General features: G+C 44.9%; 1 protein-coding gene across 1 annotated transcript in view; it reads left to right on the forward strand.

Annotated features, from left to right (window-relative positions):
• The window catches only part of SIPA1L1 (signal induced proliferation associated 1 like 1), a 363,817-nt gene that overhangs the window by 321,968 nt on the left and 25,931 nt on the right, over positions 1-15,918 (forward strand). Inside the window, exons 17-19 of the mRNA XM_029058544.1 lie at positions 7,217-7,341; positions 12,166-12,228; positions 12,661-12,779. Coding sequence (XP_028914377.1) covers positions 7,217-7,341; positions 12,166-12,228; positions 12,661-12,779 — 307 coding nt within the window. The remainder of the gene's footprint in view (positions 1-7,216; positions 7,342-12,165; positions 12,229-12,660; positions 12,780-15,918) is intronic.

Below are 15,918 nucleotides of genomic sequence, written 5' to 3' on the forward strand. Positions count from 1 at the left end.
GGAAATGCTTCACAACCCTCTTAAATCTACTCCACTGATTTCTCAAGGAAGTTAATTCAGTATACGTGGAGTTACATGGAGTATATATTAATTGATTTTCCATCCTGCAGTGCTCTTGAAGTTAGAAAAATGTTCAAATCCCAGGCTCTGATTTTTTTTTTTCTGATGTGCTTAGACTATTCCCCGATAATTGTCTGATTTCTTTTATCGTTCTTGAAATTGGAGAGGCCCCAAGAATCCATTATTCACCTTTGGGGATAACCCATTAACCAACTTAAATATGCATGATCTCAGAGAAAAAACTGCATTGGAACTAGTAAAGCCGAAAAGTAAATGGCAAGGAGAACATCGCATCGCATTTATTGAGCGCTTTCTGCGTGTAGAGCCCTGTACCGAATGCTTGGGAGAGTACAGTGTAACAGAGTTGGTAGACACGTGTTCTGCCCACAAGGAGCTTACGATCTGGGTGGGGAGATAGACATTAAAATAAAGTACTGATATTTACAGAAGCAATGTAGGGCTGAGGGTAGGGGGAAATACAGCGGACAAGACCTAGTGTAAAGGCGATGCAGAGTAGGGGAAATGAACACTTAATCAGGGAAGGCCTCTTGGAGGAGACGAGATTTTAATAAGGCTTTGAAAATGGGGAGAGCGAGGGTCTGTCGGTTGTGAAGAGGGGGGCATTCCCGGCCAGAGGCAGGACGTGGATGAGATGGAGGTACAGTGAGTAGGTTGGCATTAGAGAAGGGAAGTGTGCGGGCTGGGTCGGAGCAGCAGAGCAGCGAGGTGAGGTTGAAGGGGACAGCGGGCTGGAAGGCTTTAAGCCCACGGGAAAGTAAGAGACTCTGAAGAGAGCCGGAGATATTCATGGTGGGGAAGGACAGAGAGGAGTCTTGGCACAAGCGACTCTGATGGGAGTGTTTGGGTCAGACTTTGAAACTCCGCGTGGCCTAGCATGGCATAGTGGAGAGAGCCCGGGCCTGAGAGTCAGAGGATGTGGTTTCTAATCCCGGCACTGCCTCCTGTCTGCTACGTGACCTCGGGCGAGTCACTTCACTTCTCTGGGCCTCAGTTACCTCATCTGGAAAATGGGGATTGCGACTGTAAGCCCCTCGTGGGACGGGAACGGCGTCCAATCCGATTTGCTCGTATCCACCCCAGCGCTTAGTACAGTCTAAATGCTTAATAAATACTACAATTATTATTATTACGTAGGTGGGAGGACATACGTACATATCCTTAAATCATACATTATCAATTAATCACTTGTATTAATGGCTGTCTCCCCCTCTTAACTGTCAGCTCATTGTGGTCAGGGAACATCTGCTAATTCTGTTATGTCGTACTCTCCCAAGCACTTATCACAGTGCTCTGCATGTAATAAGCACTAAAGAAATACCATTGATGGATTGATTTTTTTTTTTAATGGTATTCGTTGAGCACATACTATCTTCCAGGCACTGCTCTTGGCACTGGGGTAGCTACTCAGTAATCAGATTGGACACATCCATGTCTCACATGGGGCTCACAGTCTTCATCCCTGTTGTGCAGAGGAGTTAACTGAGGCCCAGAAAAGTCAAGGGACTTGACTAGGGTCACACAGCAGACTAGTGGCAGAGCCGAGATTTGAACCCAGGTCCTTCTGCCTTCCAGGTCTGTGCTTCCGCCACTAGCCCACACTGCTTCTCCTGATAGCTGTGGTCATTTGAAGCAGCAGAAAGAAGTCAGGAGTCAGGGCCGCCTGGCAAACAGTTATAAAAGCGTTGACCCTGAGAACAGACGGTGCCCGAAAATTGCCACCCAAAGTGGACGGCAATCAATCAGTCAATCAGTGGTATTTATTGGGCGCTCACTGTTTTCAAAGCACTGTACTAAGCCCTGGGGAGAGTGCAGTAGAAAAATAAACAGACACATTCCCTGCCCACAATGAGCTCCAGTCTGATCAATCAGTGGTATGTATTGATCGCTCACCGTGTGCTGAGAACTGTACTAAGCGCTTGGGTATGTATAATACAGCAGAATTAACAGCCAAGCTGCCCACAACAAGCTTAACAACAGAAGCAGCGTGACCTAGCAGAAAGCCCGGGCCTGGGAGTCAGAAGGACGTGGTTTCTGATCCCGGCTCTGCCACCTGTCTGTTGCGTGACCTTGGACAAATCAAGTGCCTCAGTTCCCTCATCTGTAAAATGAGGGTTAAGAATGTGAGCCTCATGTGGGACAGGGAATGGGTCCAACCTGATTAAGCTTGTATCTACCCCAGCATTTAGAACACTGCTTGAACCATAGTACGTGCTTAACAAATCTATTATTATCATTATTATTATTAATTTAAGAAGCAAAGCCAACAATTGTTGATAGGAAATGAACTCTCCCCCGTTTAGACTGTGAGCCCGTCATTGGGCAGGGATCGTCTGTATCTGTTGCCATATTGAACATTCCAAGCGCTTAATACAGTGCTGTGCACATAATAAGCGCTCAATAAATACTATTGAATGAATGAATGAACTACTGCAGGAGGTGAATCTTTCCACAAACATGATGTGATAGGGACTGCTAATCAGACATAATAATAATAATAGTAATAATAATGGTGTTTGTTAAGTTCTTACTATGTGCCTAGCACTATTCTAAGCCCTGGGATGGATAGTGTGGTTCAGTGGAAAGAGCACGGGCTTGGGAGTCAGAGGTCATGGGTTTGAATCCCTGCTCTGCCACCTGTCAGCTGTGTGACTGTGGGCAAGCCACTTAACTTCTCTGTGCCTCAATTACCTCATCTGTAAAATGGGGATGAAGACTGTGAGCCTCACGTGGGACAACTTGATTACCCTGTATTTACCCCAGCACTTAGAACAGTGCTCTGCACATAGAAAGCACTTAACAAATATCAACATTATTATGATTATTATTATTATTATTACATGGTAATCAGGTTGTTCCACATGAGGCTCACAGGCCAAACACCCATTTTACCGATGAGGGAACTGAAGCACAGAGAAGTTAAGCAGCTTGCCCAAGGTTCCACAGCAGATAAGTGCAGGGATCAGAACCCACGTCCTCTGACTCCCAAGCCAGTGCTCTTTCCACTACCTCTGTTTCAACAGACACATTCAGGCGTAGTATTTTCAGACTTGGAGGGCAGCGATATTTATATATCCCATACCTCCAAGTTTTGTAGTTTTGAGTTTTGTAGATGACTTTGAAGTCCGTTACTTTTGGATTTCGGGAAGTTTCGATTCCTCTTCCCAGTGGCGGTAAGCACTTTCAATCTATAAATAATTTTTATGCTACCCAATAACAAATAAAAAAGTGAGTCCATTTACCGTTTCAAATCCTAGGTCTCTCTTGATTTTTTTTTAAGCATTTATGTTAGAGAAGCAGCACGACCTAGTGGAAAGAGCTAGAAATCAGGAGACCTGGTTTCTAATCATGACTCCATCTCTCACTTGCAGTGTGACCTTGGGCAAGTCACGTCGCTTTTCTGTGCCTCCATTTCCTCAGCAGTAAAAATATATATCTGTTCTCCCTCCCCCTTAGACTGTGAACCCCATGTGGGATTGGTCCGATCTGATTAGCCTTTATCTACCCCAGTGGTTAGCACAGTGCTTGACAAATACCACTCTTAATATCAGCAATCAGTCAATCAGTGGTATTTATTGAGCGCTCTTTTGTGCAGAACACTGTACTAAGAGTTTGGGAGAGTACAGCATAGCAATAAAACACATTCCCTGCCCTCAACAAGCTTACAGTCTAAACAATCAATGGTATTTATTGAGCGCTTCCTATGTGCAGAGCGCTATCCTCATCATTAAATGCAGCTGTATTTAAATATATCCCTGTATTCATTCATTCATTCAATTGTATTTATTGAGTGCTTACTGTGTGCAGAGCACTGTACTAGGTGCTTGGAAAGTACAGTTCATTAACAAATAGAGACAATCCCTACCCAACAACGGGCTCACAGTCTAGAAGGGGTGGACAGTCAGTGGCCATGAAATGACCTAACAGAAAGTGGATTGTATAACTACTTAAGCACTTAGTAGAGTGCTCTGCACACAGTAAGCGCTCAATAAATGCCACTGATGAGGAAAACATTGGCAGAATGTGCTTTTTCAATCTGTGAGTCCCTCTACTGACCATCTGTAAAGAACTATTTCCTATATATACAGATTCTGAGGCGATTAGACATAAATTTAATCTCCTGTGGTCAAGGACCCTACTTAATTCCCATTTGAATTAGTAAGCTTTATTCATAATAGTCTATTTTAAAAAAACAAAAACCTCAGACTATTTTGTCATTGTCATTCAAGATATAAATACTGTAAATGAGTCTCCTCTTTAGCCTGTTAGCTCGTTGCGGGCAGGGGATGTGTCTACCTACTCTGTTATATTGTACTCTCCAAAGCGCTTAGTATAGTCCTCTGCACATAATAAGCACTCAGTAAAACGCCACTGCTGATGATGACTCTGCATGTGGCTTTTCTCAGTCTCTGACACTTTAGATATAATACATCATAAAATTAGCCAAACATTTTTCAGCGAGTATAGCAATTGGTCACTCTTAAGCTAATATTTGCATGGGAAGAGTCAAACATTATTCCACTGCTATTTTGTTCTGCAACTATTAGAGTTAGTAACTAACTGCTAAACTCATGATGTATGGTGTTTTGGTTTTCTTTGTTTTTGTCAAAGATAGCTGGGATTTCCTGTGGAAAAAATTTTCAGGGCTGAATTTATTGTGATTTTCTTTGGGTTATCACTTTTAAGAGTCCATTATTGTGATACTTTTCCATTTTCTAAAATGGTATTTCGTACGTCTTATTATCTAGCAAAGTGTTAGTGTGAGGTAGAGGATCTGGGACATACTAGATTCTTTTCCTGGTTCAGCTATGTGACACTTGGTTAAATTCCTTAATCATCCTGTGCTTCAATCTCCTCAACTGCACTACAGTGAGACCCTTTTATGTGGGGAATGGTAGTTGTTAAGCTCTTGCCAAGCACTGGGGTATATGAAAGGTAATCAGGTTGGACACAGTTCAAGTCCCACACGGGGCTCAAAGTGTCAATCCCCATTTTACAGATGAGGTAACCGAGGCACAGAGAAGTGACTTGCCCAAGGTTGCCCGGCAGAGATGTGGGAGGGGCAGGATTAGAATCTAGGTCCTTCTGACTCCCAGACACGTGCTCTATCCATTAGGCCACGCTGCTTCTCAGACTTCTTAGACTTAACATTCGTCTCCTTAATGATGCTCTTGTGAAGACTCATAAAAAGCAAATTACAAGAAGTAACTGGAGGTTCTCCATATAAATTTACCAAAACGTATTAAATTGTGTTATTACCTGTGTTGAGGGAAGCAGAAGGACCTGGGTTCTAATCCTGGTTCCCGTTCTAATCCTGGTTCTGCCGCTTGTCTGCTGTGTGACCCGGGGCAAGTCGCTCCACTTCTCTGTGCCTCAGTTCCCTCATCTGGAAACTAGAGATCAAGACTGTGAAACCCATGTGGGACAGGGACAGTGTCCAACCTGGTTTGCTTGTGTCCACCCTGGTGGTTAGTACAGTGCCTGGCACATAGTAAAGTGCTTAAAAAATACCGTAAAAAAGCAGGATAGATGTGAAGCATCGACAAAGCATTGGATTTCTTTTAGCAACTAGTTTTTTTCAGCTCTTTTAATGAAATAGCACCCCTGCAACGTGGCAAAGGATTTCTTCTCCTCAGAAGTAAATTGAACTTCCCTAACTGGAGTCTGATATGAAATCTTGGCTCAGTTGACGAGTTGGAAATAAGAGTTTCTAATGTGACTTTAGCCTCTCATAAGTATCAACACATTTGCAGACTCTGATTGGGAGGTATTGTATGTCTGTGCTTGTGTTAAAACCCAGGAAACATCCAGAAACCTGACTCTTTCATTAAATGATAAAGAAAATTATATCTTTAAAAGTAATGTTATTCTTATAAATTATCTCTTTAAATAGTAACGGTGCCTCAAGCAGATAGCATCTTTTTTGGCTTCTCGGAGAGATGTTGGAAAATGAGCAGTAACAGTACTAAGAATCATAATTGTGGATTCTATTAGTGCTCACTGTGTTTCCACACTACACCAAGCATTGGGGTCATGTACATTATAAATCAATTGGACACATTCTCTGTCCCTCATTGGGCTTACCATCTAAGGCGGGGGGTAGAATGGGTATCATCCCCATTTTTACAGATGAGGAAACTGAGGCACAGAAGAGTGAACCACCCTACCAGAGGTCACACAGCAGTTGCGTGGAGGAGCTGGGATTTGAACTCATGTCTTCTGCTTCAAATGGCCAGTCCTTTTTCCATTAGTACCCACTGCTGATTAATTAATTGTGGTATTTGTTAAACGCTGACTCCGTGCCAGGCACTGTACTAAACACTGGGAGAGATGCAACAACATCAGGTTGGCCACAGTCCATGTCCTCCGTAGGGTTCCAAGTTTTAATCCCCATTTTGCAGATGAAGTAAGTGAGGCCCAGAGAAGGAAAGTGACTTGCCCAAGGTCACCCAACAGGACAAGAGGCAGAGCTGGGATGAGAACCCAGGTCTTTTTGACTCCCAAGCCTGGGTTGTATCCTCACTGCTTCTCTACCAGACAATATTAAGCGACAAGGTGTCATAAGTAAACCTGTGTACCGTGTATACTATTGACTTTAAGATCATATGCCTCTGGGTGAATGTGCCTTAATGAAAGCACACCTCCTCCAAGAGGCTTTCCCCGACCCCACCTTCCTTTCCCCTCCTCCCACTCACTTCCGCGTCACCCTGATTTTCTCCTTTTATTTACCCCATTCATTCATTCAATCGTATTCATTTACTGTGTGCAGAGCACTCTACCAAGGGCTTGGAAAGTACAGTTCGGCAAGTGAGACAATCCCTACCCAACAACGGGCTCACAGTCTAGAAGGGGGAGACAGACAACAAAACAAAACAAGTAGGCATCAATAGCATCACGCCTCAGCCCCTTGGGACTTGTGTCCTTATCTGTCATTTATTTATTTCTCTCAATGTCTGTCTCCCCCTCTAGACTGTCAGCTCGTTGGATGGGGACACCTCTGTTGTATTGCTACACTGTCCTCTCCTAAGCGCTTAGTACAGTGCTTGGCCCATGGCAAGCGCTCACTAAATATGGTTGACCGGCCGATCGATCGACTCTCCCCTCGTCCATTTACCTTTGATCTTGGGAATGTCCGCAGGTTTGGAATGAGTCGCAGGTCCCCGGCTTCCATCGACAGGCAGAGTACCCAAACGGATATTGGCGGAAGCGGGAAATCCACGCCCAGTTGGCAGAGGAGTCAGGACAGCATTGGCGACCACTTGGGTAAGTAACTTTTGTAGACAGACGGTAAATTCTGCTCATCCCGAGATTACTTAGGCCTGTGACTTCCTCCACCTAAGCATCTGGCAGCCCCTTAAAGTTCTTGCCCTTGCTTACGATCTGTTTCGACACCGGTTAATCGGCGCGTCTTAGAATTAGATCCTCGATATACCGCGCTTAACCAAGTCTTGGAATGAAACCGGTGGAAAACCATAAAACTCTAGGTTGTAGAACAACTGTGGCCTCTTGATGTGGGCAGGGAAGAGTGTCTCCCAAATCTTTTATATTGTACTCTCCCAAGCGTCTAATGCAGTGCTCTGCCCACAGAAAGTGCTCAGTAAATACCAGTGATTGATTTTATATACCTAGGACTTCTGTACATACCTTCCCTACAAAATCATTTAAGGACTAACTATTGTACGTATTCCCTTTTCCCAGAGTTCGATTTGTAAATTTAAGTAGTGATAGTCTTCCTGAGTAAATTCTAAATTCTCAAGGGCAAGGATTGTGTCCTTCATCTTTATTGTATCTTTCTATATGCTAAGCCCAGTGCTCTCCCAAGCATTTAGTACAGTGTTCTGCACATAATAACCCTCAGTAAATACCACAGACTGATTGGTCGATTGGTCTGCATGCAATAAGTACTTAATAAATCTACCGATTAATCCTTAGGAGATGTCCTCAAATTCAAAACGAACCAATGAGCTGTGAGCTGTTTTCTGTCCTTAGCGATTTAGTTTTTGTTTATTTTATCCCTCTGGATTGTAAACTCATTGTGGGCAAGGAACGTTTCTCCCAACTCTTTTTTTATGTAACTCCCAACTCTTTTTTTATGTTTCTCCCAACTCTTTGGTGCTTACTATGTGCCAGGCAGTGTTCTAAGCTCCGGGGCAGATACAAGATAGAAGGTCAGACACAGTCCCTGTCACCCAAGGGGCTCACAGTCTTAGCCCTCATTTCACAGATGAGGGAACTGAGGCATAGAGAAGTTCCCACAGCGGACAAGTGGCAGAGCCGAGATTAGAAGCCGAATGCTAACTACAGTGCTCGGCACACAGTAAGCGCTCAATAGATACCATCGATTGATCCGGAGTCCCTGTGATACTTCCTTTGAAAGGATCTTATGGATATTTTATATGATTCTTCGATCATAGGAACTGTAAAATGAAATCCCGTCTGCAAAATGAAATAAGTACCTCTTCAACCAGAGTCTCTGGTCTGTTAAACCGTCAGCTAAGGGTACCTGATCAGTTGGTAAAATCGCCCACTAACGAGTGAAAACCGAAAATGAGGAAACAGAAAGATTCTTCTATTTGGTACCGAGACTGCCATGGAAGGAAGTTCTGCTCCAGCGGCATTTACAAAAGTAATAACCGTAGTATTTGTTAAGCACTTACTATGCACCAGGCACTGTACTAAGCACTGGGCTAGATACCAGATCATCAGATCCCACCCGGGGCTCACAGTCTAAGTAGGAGGGAGAACAGGTATTGAATCCCCATTTTGCAGATGAGGGAACTAGGGCACACGAAAGTGAAGTGACTTGCCCAGGGTCACCCAGCAGACCGGGGCAGAGGCAGGATTAGAACCCAGGTCCTCTGACTCCCTGACTTTCCACTATGCTGCTTTTGGATTCTAAAGGAACTGGCTTGCTTTCCTTCCAACTCTAATTTTACCTTCACTACCCTTGCCATCATTTTCATGGACTGTGATTTAGGGGAGTCTTAAAGCAAAAAAGAGCTCTAACAACACGTGAGGTTTGAAGCCGAACACCTCCACCGGCTTCATCTGCAAACCAGTTCATGTTGCCTTCCTGCTTTTATTATGCTTCCCTTCCCCTAGTCGTGGAGAGCAGAAAAAAAAAAAAAGGATTCTGCAAGCGTGGCAAGTGAAATGAAATTCTCAGGTTCTGAAGATCTCTCATTCTCTCATTCATTCAGTAGTATTTATTGGGTGCTTACTATGTGCAGAGCACTGTACTAAGCAGAACACTGTACTAAGCACTTGAAATGTAAAATTCGGCAACGGATTGAGACATTTTTGGTCCATTCACTTCAGAGCCTCAGTGCGCTTTGTCTTGTCACTGAAACCGCGTTTCATTTTCTTCCTCTCACTTTTTAATTGGGAGAAACCTGAGGTTGGCCCACTCAGAACTTTCTAATCTGAAGTTTTGTTACTGTTGATGGGAATGACGTGTGCAAATCCGATCTGTTATAGGGCCAAGGCATTAAACCGCATTTTTGAAGGCTGGGGGAGGCCGTGAACATCATGGCACCCAAAACCAATTTGTACACCATCAGGTGCCACGACCCCCATCTAAAGAAGTTCGCAGAACCATCTCGGGAGCGTAATTTCTAGGTTCATCATTAGAGTCGCGTTCATTATTCCGCCTGAACTTCTCCGTTGGCTTTTTCTCATATCCCTTTACTTAGTGATATGTACTATATCTATAACTATAGTATTTAAGTGCATACTATGTACCAGGCACTGTACTAAGCGCTTGGGAGTAGGGGGTACCAGCAAATTGGGTTGGACACAGTCCCTGTTCCACGTGGGGCTCACAGCATTCATCCCCATTTTCCAGATGAAGTAACTGAGGCTCAGAGAAGTGAAACCACTTGCCCCAGGTCACCAGCAGACGAGTGGTGGAGCCAAGATTAGAACTCATGTTCTTCTGACTCCCAGGCTCTAGCCACTAAGCCAGGCTGCTTCTCAGTAGGTGTAATTCTATTTCAGTCTGTCAGGTTTGAATGATAACAGTTGTGGTTGAAAACCTATGCCATTCATCTACCCCTGAATAAGCTACCACTCCTTGTCCCTTTGAGGGAAAACAGGGCTTGTCAGAGAAAGCACAAGGAATAATCATAAAGACCTCTCTCTCTACACGAAAGCCAAAGGTTTCCATGCAGTGACGCGAAGGATTTTTTTTTTTTAAGACTTTTAAGAAATCGTGGCCACTGTCATTGTAATGATTATTTCCAGTCAGAGATCTCTGGGACCTTCAGTATGCAAGCAAAGCCTCAGAAAATCCTATAAAATGGAGCCAAGACAGGAACTTCGTGTACTTAACAATAGTAATGATAATTATGGTACTTGTTAAGCACTTACTATGTGCCAAGCACTATTTTAAGCACCGGGGTAATTGCAAGTTTAATCAGGTTGGACACAGGGCCTGTTGCATATGGGGCTCACTGTCTTCATTCCCATTTTACAGATGAGGTCACTGAGGCCCAGAGAAGTGTTGGTATTTGTTAAGCGCTTACTATGTGCCGAGCACTGTTCTAAGCGCTGGGGTAGACATAGGGGAATCAGGTTGTCCCACATGGGGCTCACAGTCTTAATCCCCATTTTACAGATGAGGGAACTGAGGCACAGAGAAGTTAAGTGACTTGCCCACAGTCACACAGCCGACAAGTGGCAGAGTGGGATTCGAACTCATGAGCCCATAATGTTGGTATTTGTTAAGCGCTTACTATGTGCCGAGCACTGTTCTAAGCGCTGGGGTAGACAGAGGGGAATCAGGTTGTCCCACATGGGGCTCACAGTCTTAATCCCCATTTTACAGATGAGGGAACTGAGGCACAGAGAAGTTAAGTGACTTGCCCACAGTCACACAGCCGACAAGTGGCAGAGCTGGGATTCGAACTCATGAGCCCTGACTCCAAAGCCCATGCTCTTTCCACTGAGCCACGCGACTTGCCCAAGGTCATGCAACATAATGTGGCAGAGCCGGGATTAGAACCCAGGGCCCTGGTCTCCTGGGCCCATGCTCCTTCCTCTAAGCCTTGCTGCTTATTAGTGAACTAATAATAATGGTAATGGTGGTATTTGTTAAGCGCTTGCTATTTGTCAAGCCCTGTGCTTTAGGCGCGAGGGTAGATATAAGATAACTAGATCCCATTTGGGGGTCACAGTCTAAGTAGGAGGGAGAATAGGTTTTGAATCCCCATTGGGAGATGGAGGAGACGGGGCACAGAGAGGTCAAGTGACTTGTCAGACATCACACACCAGACAAGCAGAGGAACCGGGATTAGCATTCGGACCCTCTGACTCCCAGGCTCTCTCCAAAGATAATCATGACAATGATAGTTTTAGTACTTGTTAAGTGCCAAGCACTGGGATAGAAACAGGTTAATCAGGGGCTCACATTCTAAATCCCCATTTTCCACATGAGGGAACTGAGGCCCAGAGAATTGAAGTGACTCGCCCAAGGTCACACAGCAGACACATGGTGGAGCCGGGATTAGAACCCAGGTCCTTCGGACTTCCAGGCCCGTGCTGTATCCACTAGACCACGATGCTTCCATATTAATTATAACATATGAGACACCTGAAAGTGTCCAAAACAAAGGCCTCTAACTTTAAGCAATTCAATAATTCAAAGTGTTGCCTCCCTTCAGGATTCTTTCTTTTATTCTTCTGCCCTTCTTTCAGAATTTCTTTCTATTCTGCTGGGCAGAGTCCTAACGACTCCATAGAGAAAGTTTAATTAAGAGTTAACTCTTCTTTTTCTTTTTTTCATCCTCCCAGCTCACCTCCTGCTACGCCCCTGCTTTCTAATGTAATTTTTATACCTATCTCTCTTGGAAAATGTTAGAGGACAAGTTAAAAAAAAAAAGTTTTTCATGTAGAACTTGGTGCTTTTCTAGAAAAAAGACTCTAAGATGCCATGTTGTGGATACTAGTGCAGGCGACTGTCAAATCAGAGAATATTTAATCAACCATCCTCTCACCTTTGGAACCCCACCTTTAAAGCTTGCTTGGCGTTCAAAGGCAGGAACTGTTCTAAGTAAACTAGTTGCTATGTGTCTTTTCTGTCGTACCTAGCTTACAGTTATAGAGGACTTCAGGATTACAATTCTTTTGTCCTCGAGCAGCGTGAATATACAGGTAAAAGATTTCAAAAGTAACACGGTAAGTAACGTGCGATCGCATCCCTGACTGTCGAGGTTTTGGAGCTGAAAAACCAGGCCAGCCAAAACGTGCAGTGAATTTCATGACTCCAGTTCATGTATCCTAAACCTCCCCCAAACCAAAACTTGATTCGAAGCGTCGCCACTCCTTCGGATAATTGTGGTTTGGTGGAAATCGAGTACGTCACTGTGTACGATACGACATATTGTCACCACCTGCCAGCGTCTACCATCAACCACCGGGTTTCTGACATGCTGTCTCTCGTGTGAATTTCCAACAAGCTTCCTGCTGAATTGAAAGTTGGCTGGTCACTGCCCCTAACGATGCAATGCCAAGCCTCCTTCATCTGTCACACCCGTGTCGAGTTTCCTCGTTGCCCGTGCCCTTATGCTCTGTGTTGTATTCCAGAACCGACGTGCCATATCCCCGCAGTTTCCAAGGTCCTGCCATCGTTCAGAGACAGCCCTGGCAGCAGACTAATAAGACAGGGACCGGTGGTTCATTTGCCTGCAAGCAAGCAGGGGCACGTAAGTAAACGAAACTCCCGCCGTTGAAACCTTTGACTCTTGCCGGCCACGGTGGTGTCTCCAGGGTGAGCCGTCCCTCCTCCGTCTTGGAATGTGGAGGGGAGGGAAGAGAAATCCCATCCTTTCCTCAGCATTCCAAGAGCTCAGCCCCGGCCCATTAGCAGATTTGTTAGGCGCAACGTTTCACTGCTGGTCGAACTGAGAGGGTGGGGGCCTGTCGTGTGTGAGAGAAGCAAGGGGTTTGTGGGCAAGTGATTTCTACCAGGGTAAGTATCCTGGGTAAATTCCACCACTGGGTTTTAGACCGAGCTCATCCACCTTGTGGCACTGAGAAACCTGTAGGAGCAATCTAATGAACTCATTCATGATGGTCTTTGTGAAGAGCTCACTAGGTATCAGACGCTGTACTGAGCGCCGGGGTGGATACGAGCTGATTGAGCTGGACACGGTCTCTGTCCCACGTGGGGCTCACAGTCTTCATCCCCATTTTACAGAGAAGGGAACTGAGGCCTAGAGGAGTGAAGTGGCTTGCCCAAGATCACCCAGCAGACAAGTGGCGGAGGCCCGGGCTCCATGCAGTCCCTAGATTTATGAGATGCCAATACCAGGATATGCTCTGTCTTGTTTCAGCTTGTTGATGTGTCTGCTAATTCCGTTCTATCATACTCTCCCAAGTGCTTAGGCCAGTGCTCTGCATGTAGGAAGCGCTCAGTAAATACCACTGATGGATTGATGGACCATATTCTCTATCTTGGTACATCAGGTTTACCTGATGTAAAGAGTTACCCCATGCCCTAACGGAGTGATTTTGGTAGGCAACTTTCTAGATCCCTTGTATTATAATAATGAGGCTCCCCATTTTTTTTTCCAGCCCTACGTTTCTTTCATTCAGTCGTATTTATTAAGCAGTTACCGATTGCAGAGCAGTGTACTAAGCTGCTTTCACTGCTTTTATTCATCCATCCCAGTAGAACGAAAACAAGAGCCCATTTTGACTTTGGCAGTGGCTTTTCTTAGTCTGACAAGGGATGGAGAGTTTTAGCCCATAAATCAAGAGCTGCATCCTCAGCGCTCAGAAAGTATCCAGGAAACTCTGCAACTAGACTGCAGACACAGTTTATTCACCTCCACTGTTCATTATCTGATTCAAGTGAACTTGTCTAAAACTTCTGTTGTTTAAATACTCTTTTCCTCATTTCTGGACTTATCATGGCCTGGTAGGTTTTAGAGCAAATGAAACCAGTGTGGTCTCTCGAAGGCCAAGTGACTCAACTTAAGGTTAGCATTTTTTGGACACGTCATCAGGAGAACTAATTCTCTGGAGAAGATACTAATGCTAGGAAAAGTTTAGGGAAAACGTGGAAGAGGCAGACCGGCAGCTAAATGGAGAGCGATAGCGGAAGAACCGCTAGAAAGGTTACGGATTATGGCAGAAGATAATAGGGCAGGAGAAAATATCTCCACAGAGTCGCTGTGCGTCGAAAATGACTCGGTGGCATTTGAGAATAATAATAGAAAGAGCACGGGCTTCTGAATCAGAGGAACTGGGTTCTAATTCCAGCTCCTTTTCCCACCTAATTCCCACCTGTGTATTCTTTTCCAGCACTTAATGCAGTGTTTGTCACACAGAGAGCACCTGATAACTGTTACTACGGCTAACCGCTTTGCAGCTGGGTATAGTGGCTAGAGCACAGGTCCGGGAGTCAGGAGGTCTTGGGTTCTAATCCCAGCCCTGCCACTTGTCTGCTGTGTGACCTTGGGCAAGTCACTTCACTTCTGGGTCTCAGTTATCTCATCTGTAAAATGGAGATCAAGATTGCAAGCCCCACGTCGTTCAGGGGCTGTGTCCAACCTGATTAGGTTATATCTACCCCAGCGCTTAGAACAGTGCTTGACATAGTAAGCACTTAATAATAATGTTGGTATTTGTTAAGCGCTTACTATGTGCCGAGCACTGTTCTAAGCGCTGGGGTAGACACAAGGGAATCAGGTTGTCCCATGTGGGGCTCACAGTCTTAATCCCCATTTTACAGATGAGGTAACTGAGGCACCAAGAAGTTAAGTGACTTGCCCAAAGTCACACAACTGACAAGTGGCCGAGCTGGGATTCGAACCCATGACCTCTGACTCCAAAGCCCATGCTCTTTCCACTGAGCCACGCTGCGTTATCTTGGGTGTCAAGGAAAGCAATAATAATATAATATAATGATAATGATAATTATGGCGTTTGTTAAGTGCTTACTATGTGCCAAGCACTCTTCTAAGCACTGGGGTAGATACAAGGTATTCAGGTTGTCCCACGTGAGGCTCACGGTCTTAATCCCCATTTTACATTCATTCAATCGTACTTACTGAGTGCTTACTATGTGCAGAGCACTGTACTAAGCATTTGGAAAGTACAATTCGGCAACAGATAGAGACAATCCCCACCCAACAACGGGGTCACAGTCTAGAGGGGGCAGACAGACAACAAAACAAAGCAGTGAGGTAACAGGCACAGAGAAGTGAAATGACTTGCCTAAGCTCACACAGCAGACAAGTGGCGGAGCCGGGATTAGGACCCACATCTAAAAATTGCAGTTTTTTCTGCTCTCACTAGTCCCTGCCTTTGGTAAAAGTAGTAACAGAAGTGAACCGACCGATGCATATAAGGAGGTGGAGGAAAAGAGACGACGAATTGCTGTATTTGACAGAAAGACACAGCTTTTGGGGAACTATATGCCTATTTCCTGCAATCGTGTTCAAGTACTGTAAAGCAGAAATACAACAAGTCTCACCGGGGACACTCTTGGGTAGAGGAGAGTGGAAATGGTCTTGTCTTGGTTTAAAATGAAGGTTTGGACTAGCATCTGCCCTACCTGGTGCAACTGCTCTAACAGCATGGCCTAATAGATAAAACACAGGCCTGGGAGTCCAGAGGACCTGGGTTCTAATCCCGGCTCCACCTCTTGTCTGCTCTGTAACCTTGGGCAAATCTCTTCGATTCCCTCTACCTCGGTTACCTCATCCGTAAAATGGGGACAAAGTATGTGAGCCCCACATGGGACAGGGACTATGTCTAACCTGATTAGCTAGTATCAGTGCTTAGTAATAATGTTGGTATTTGTTAAGCGCTTACTATGTGCAGAGCACTGTTCTA

This window comes from Ornithorhynchus anatinus, chromosome 1, assembly GCF_004115215.2.
Source record: "Ornithorhynchus anatinus isolate Pmale09 chromosome 1, mOrnAna1.pri.v4, whole genome shotgun sequence".
In the NCBI taxonomy this organism is placed as follows: Eukaryota; Metazoa; Chordata; class Mammalia; order Monotremata; family Ornithorhynchidae; genus Ornithorhynchus; species Ornithorhynchus anatinus.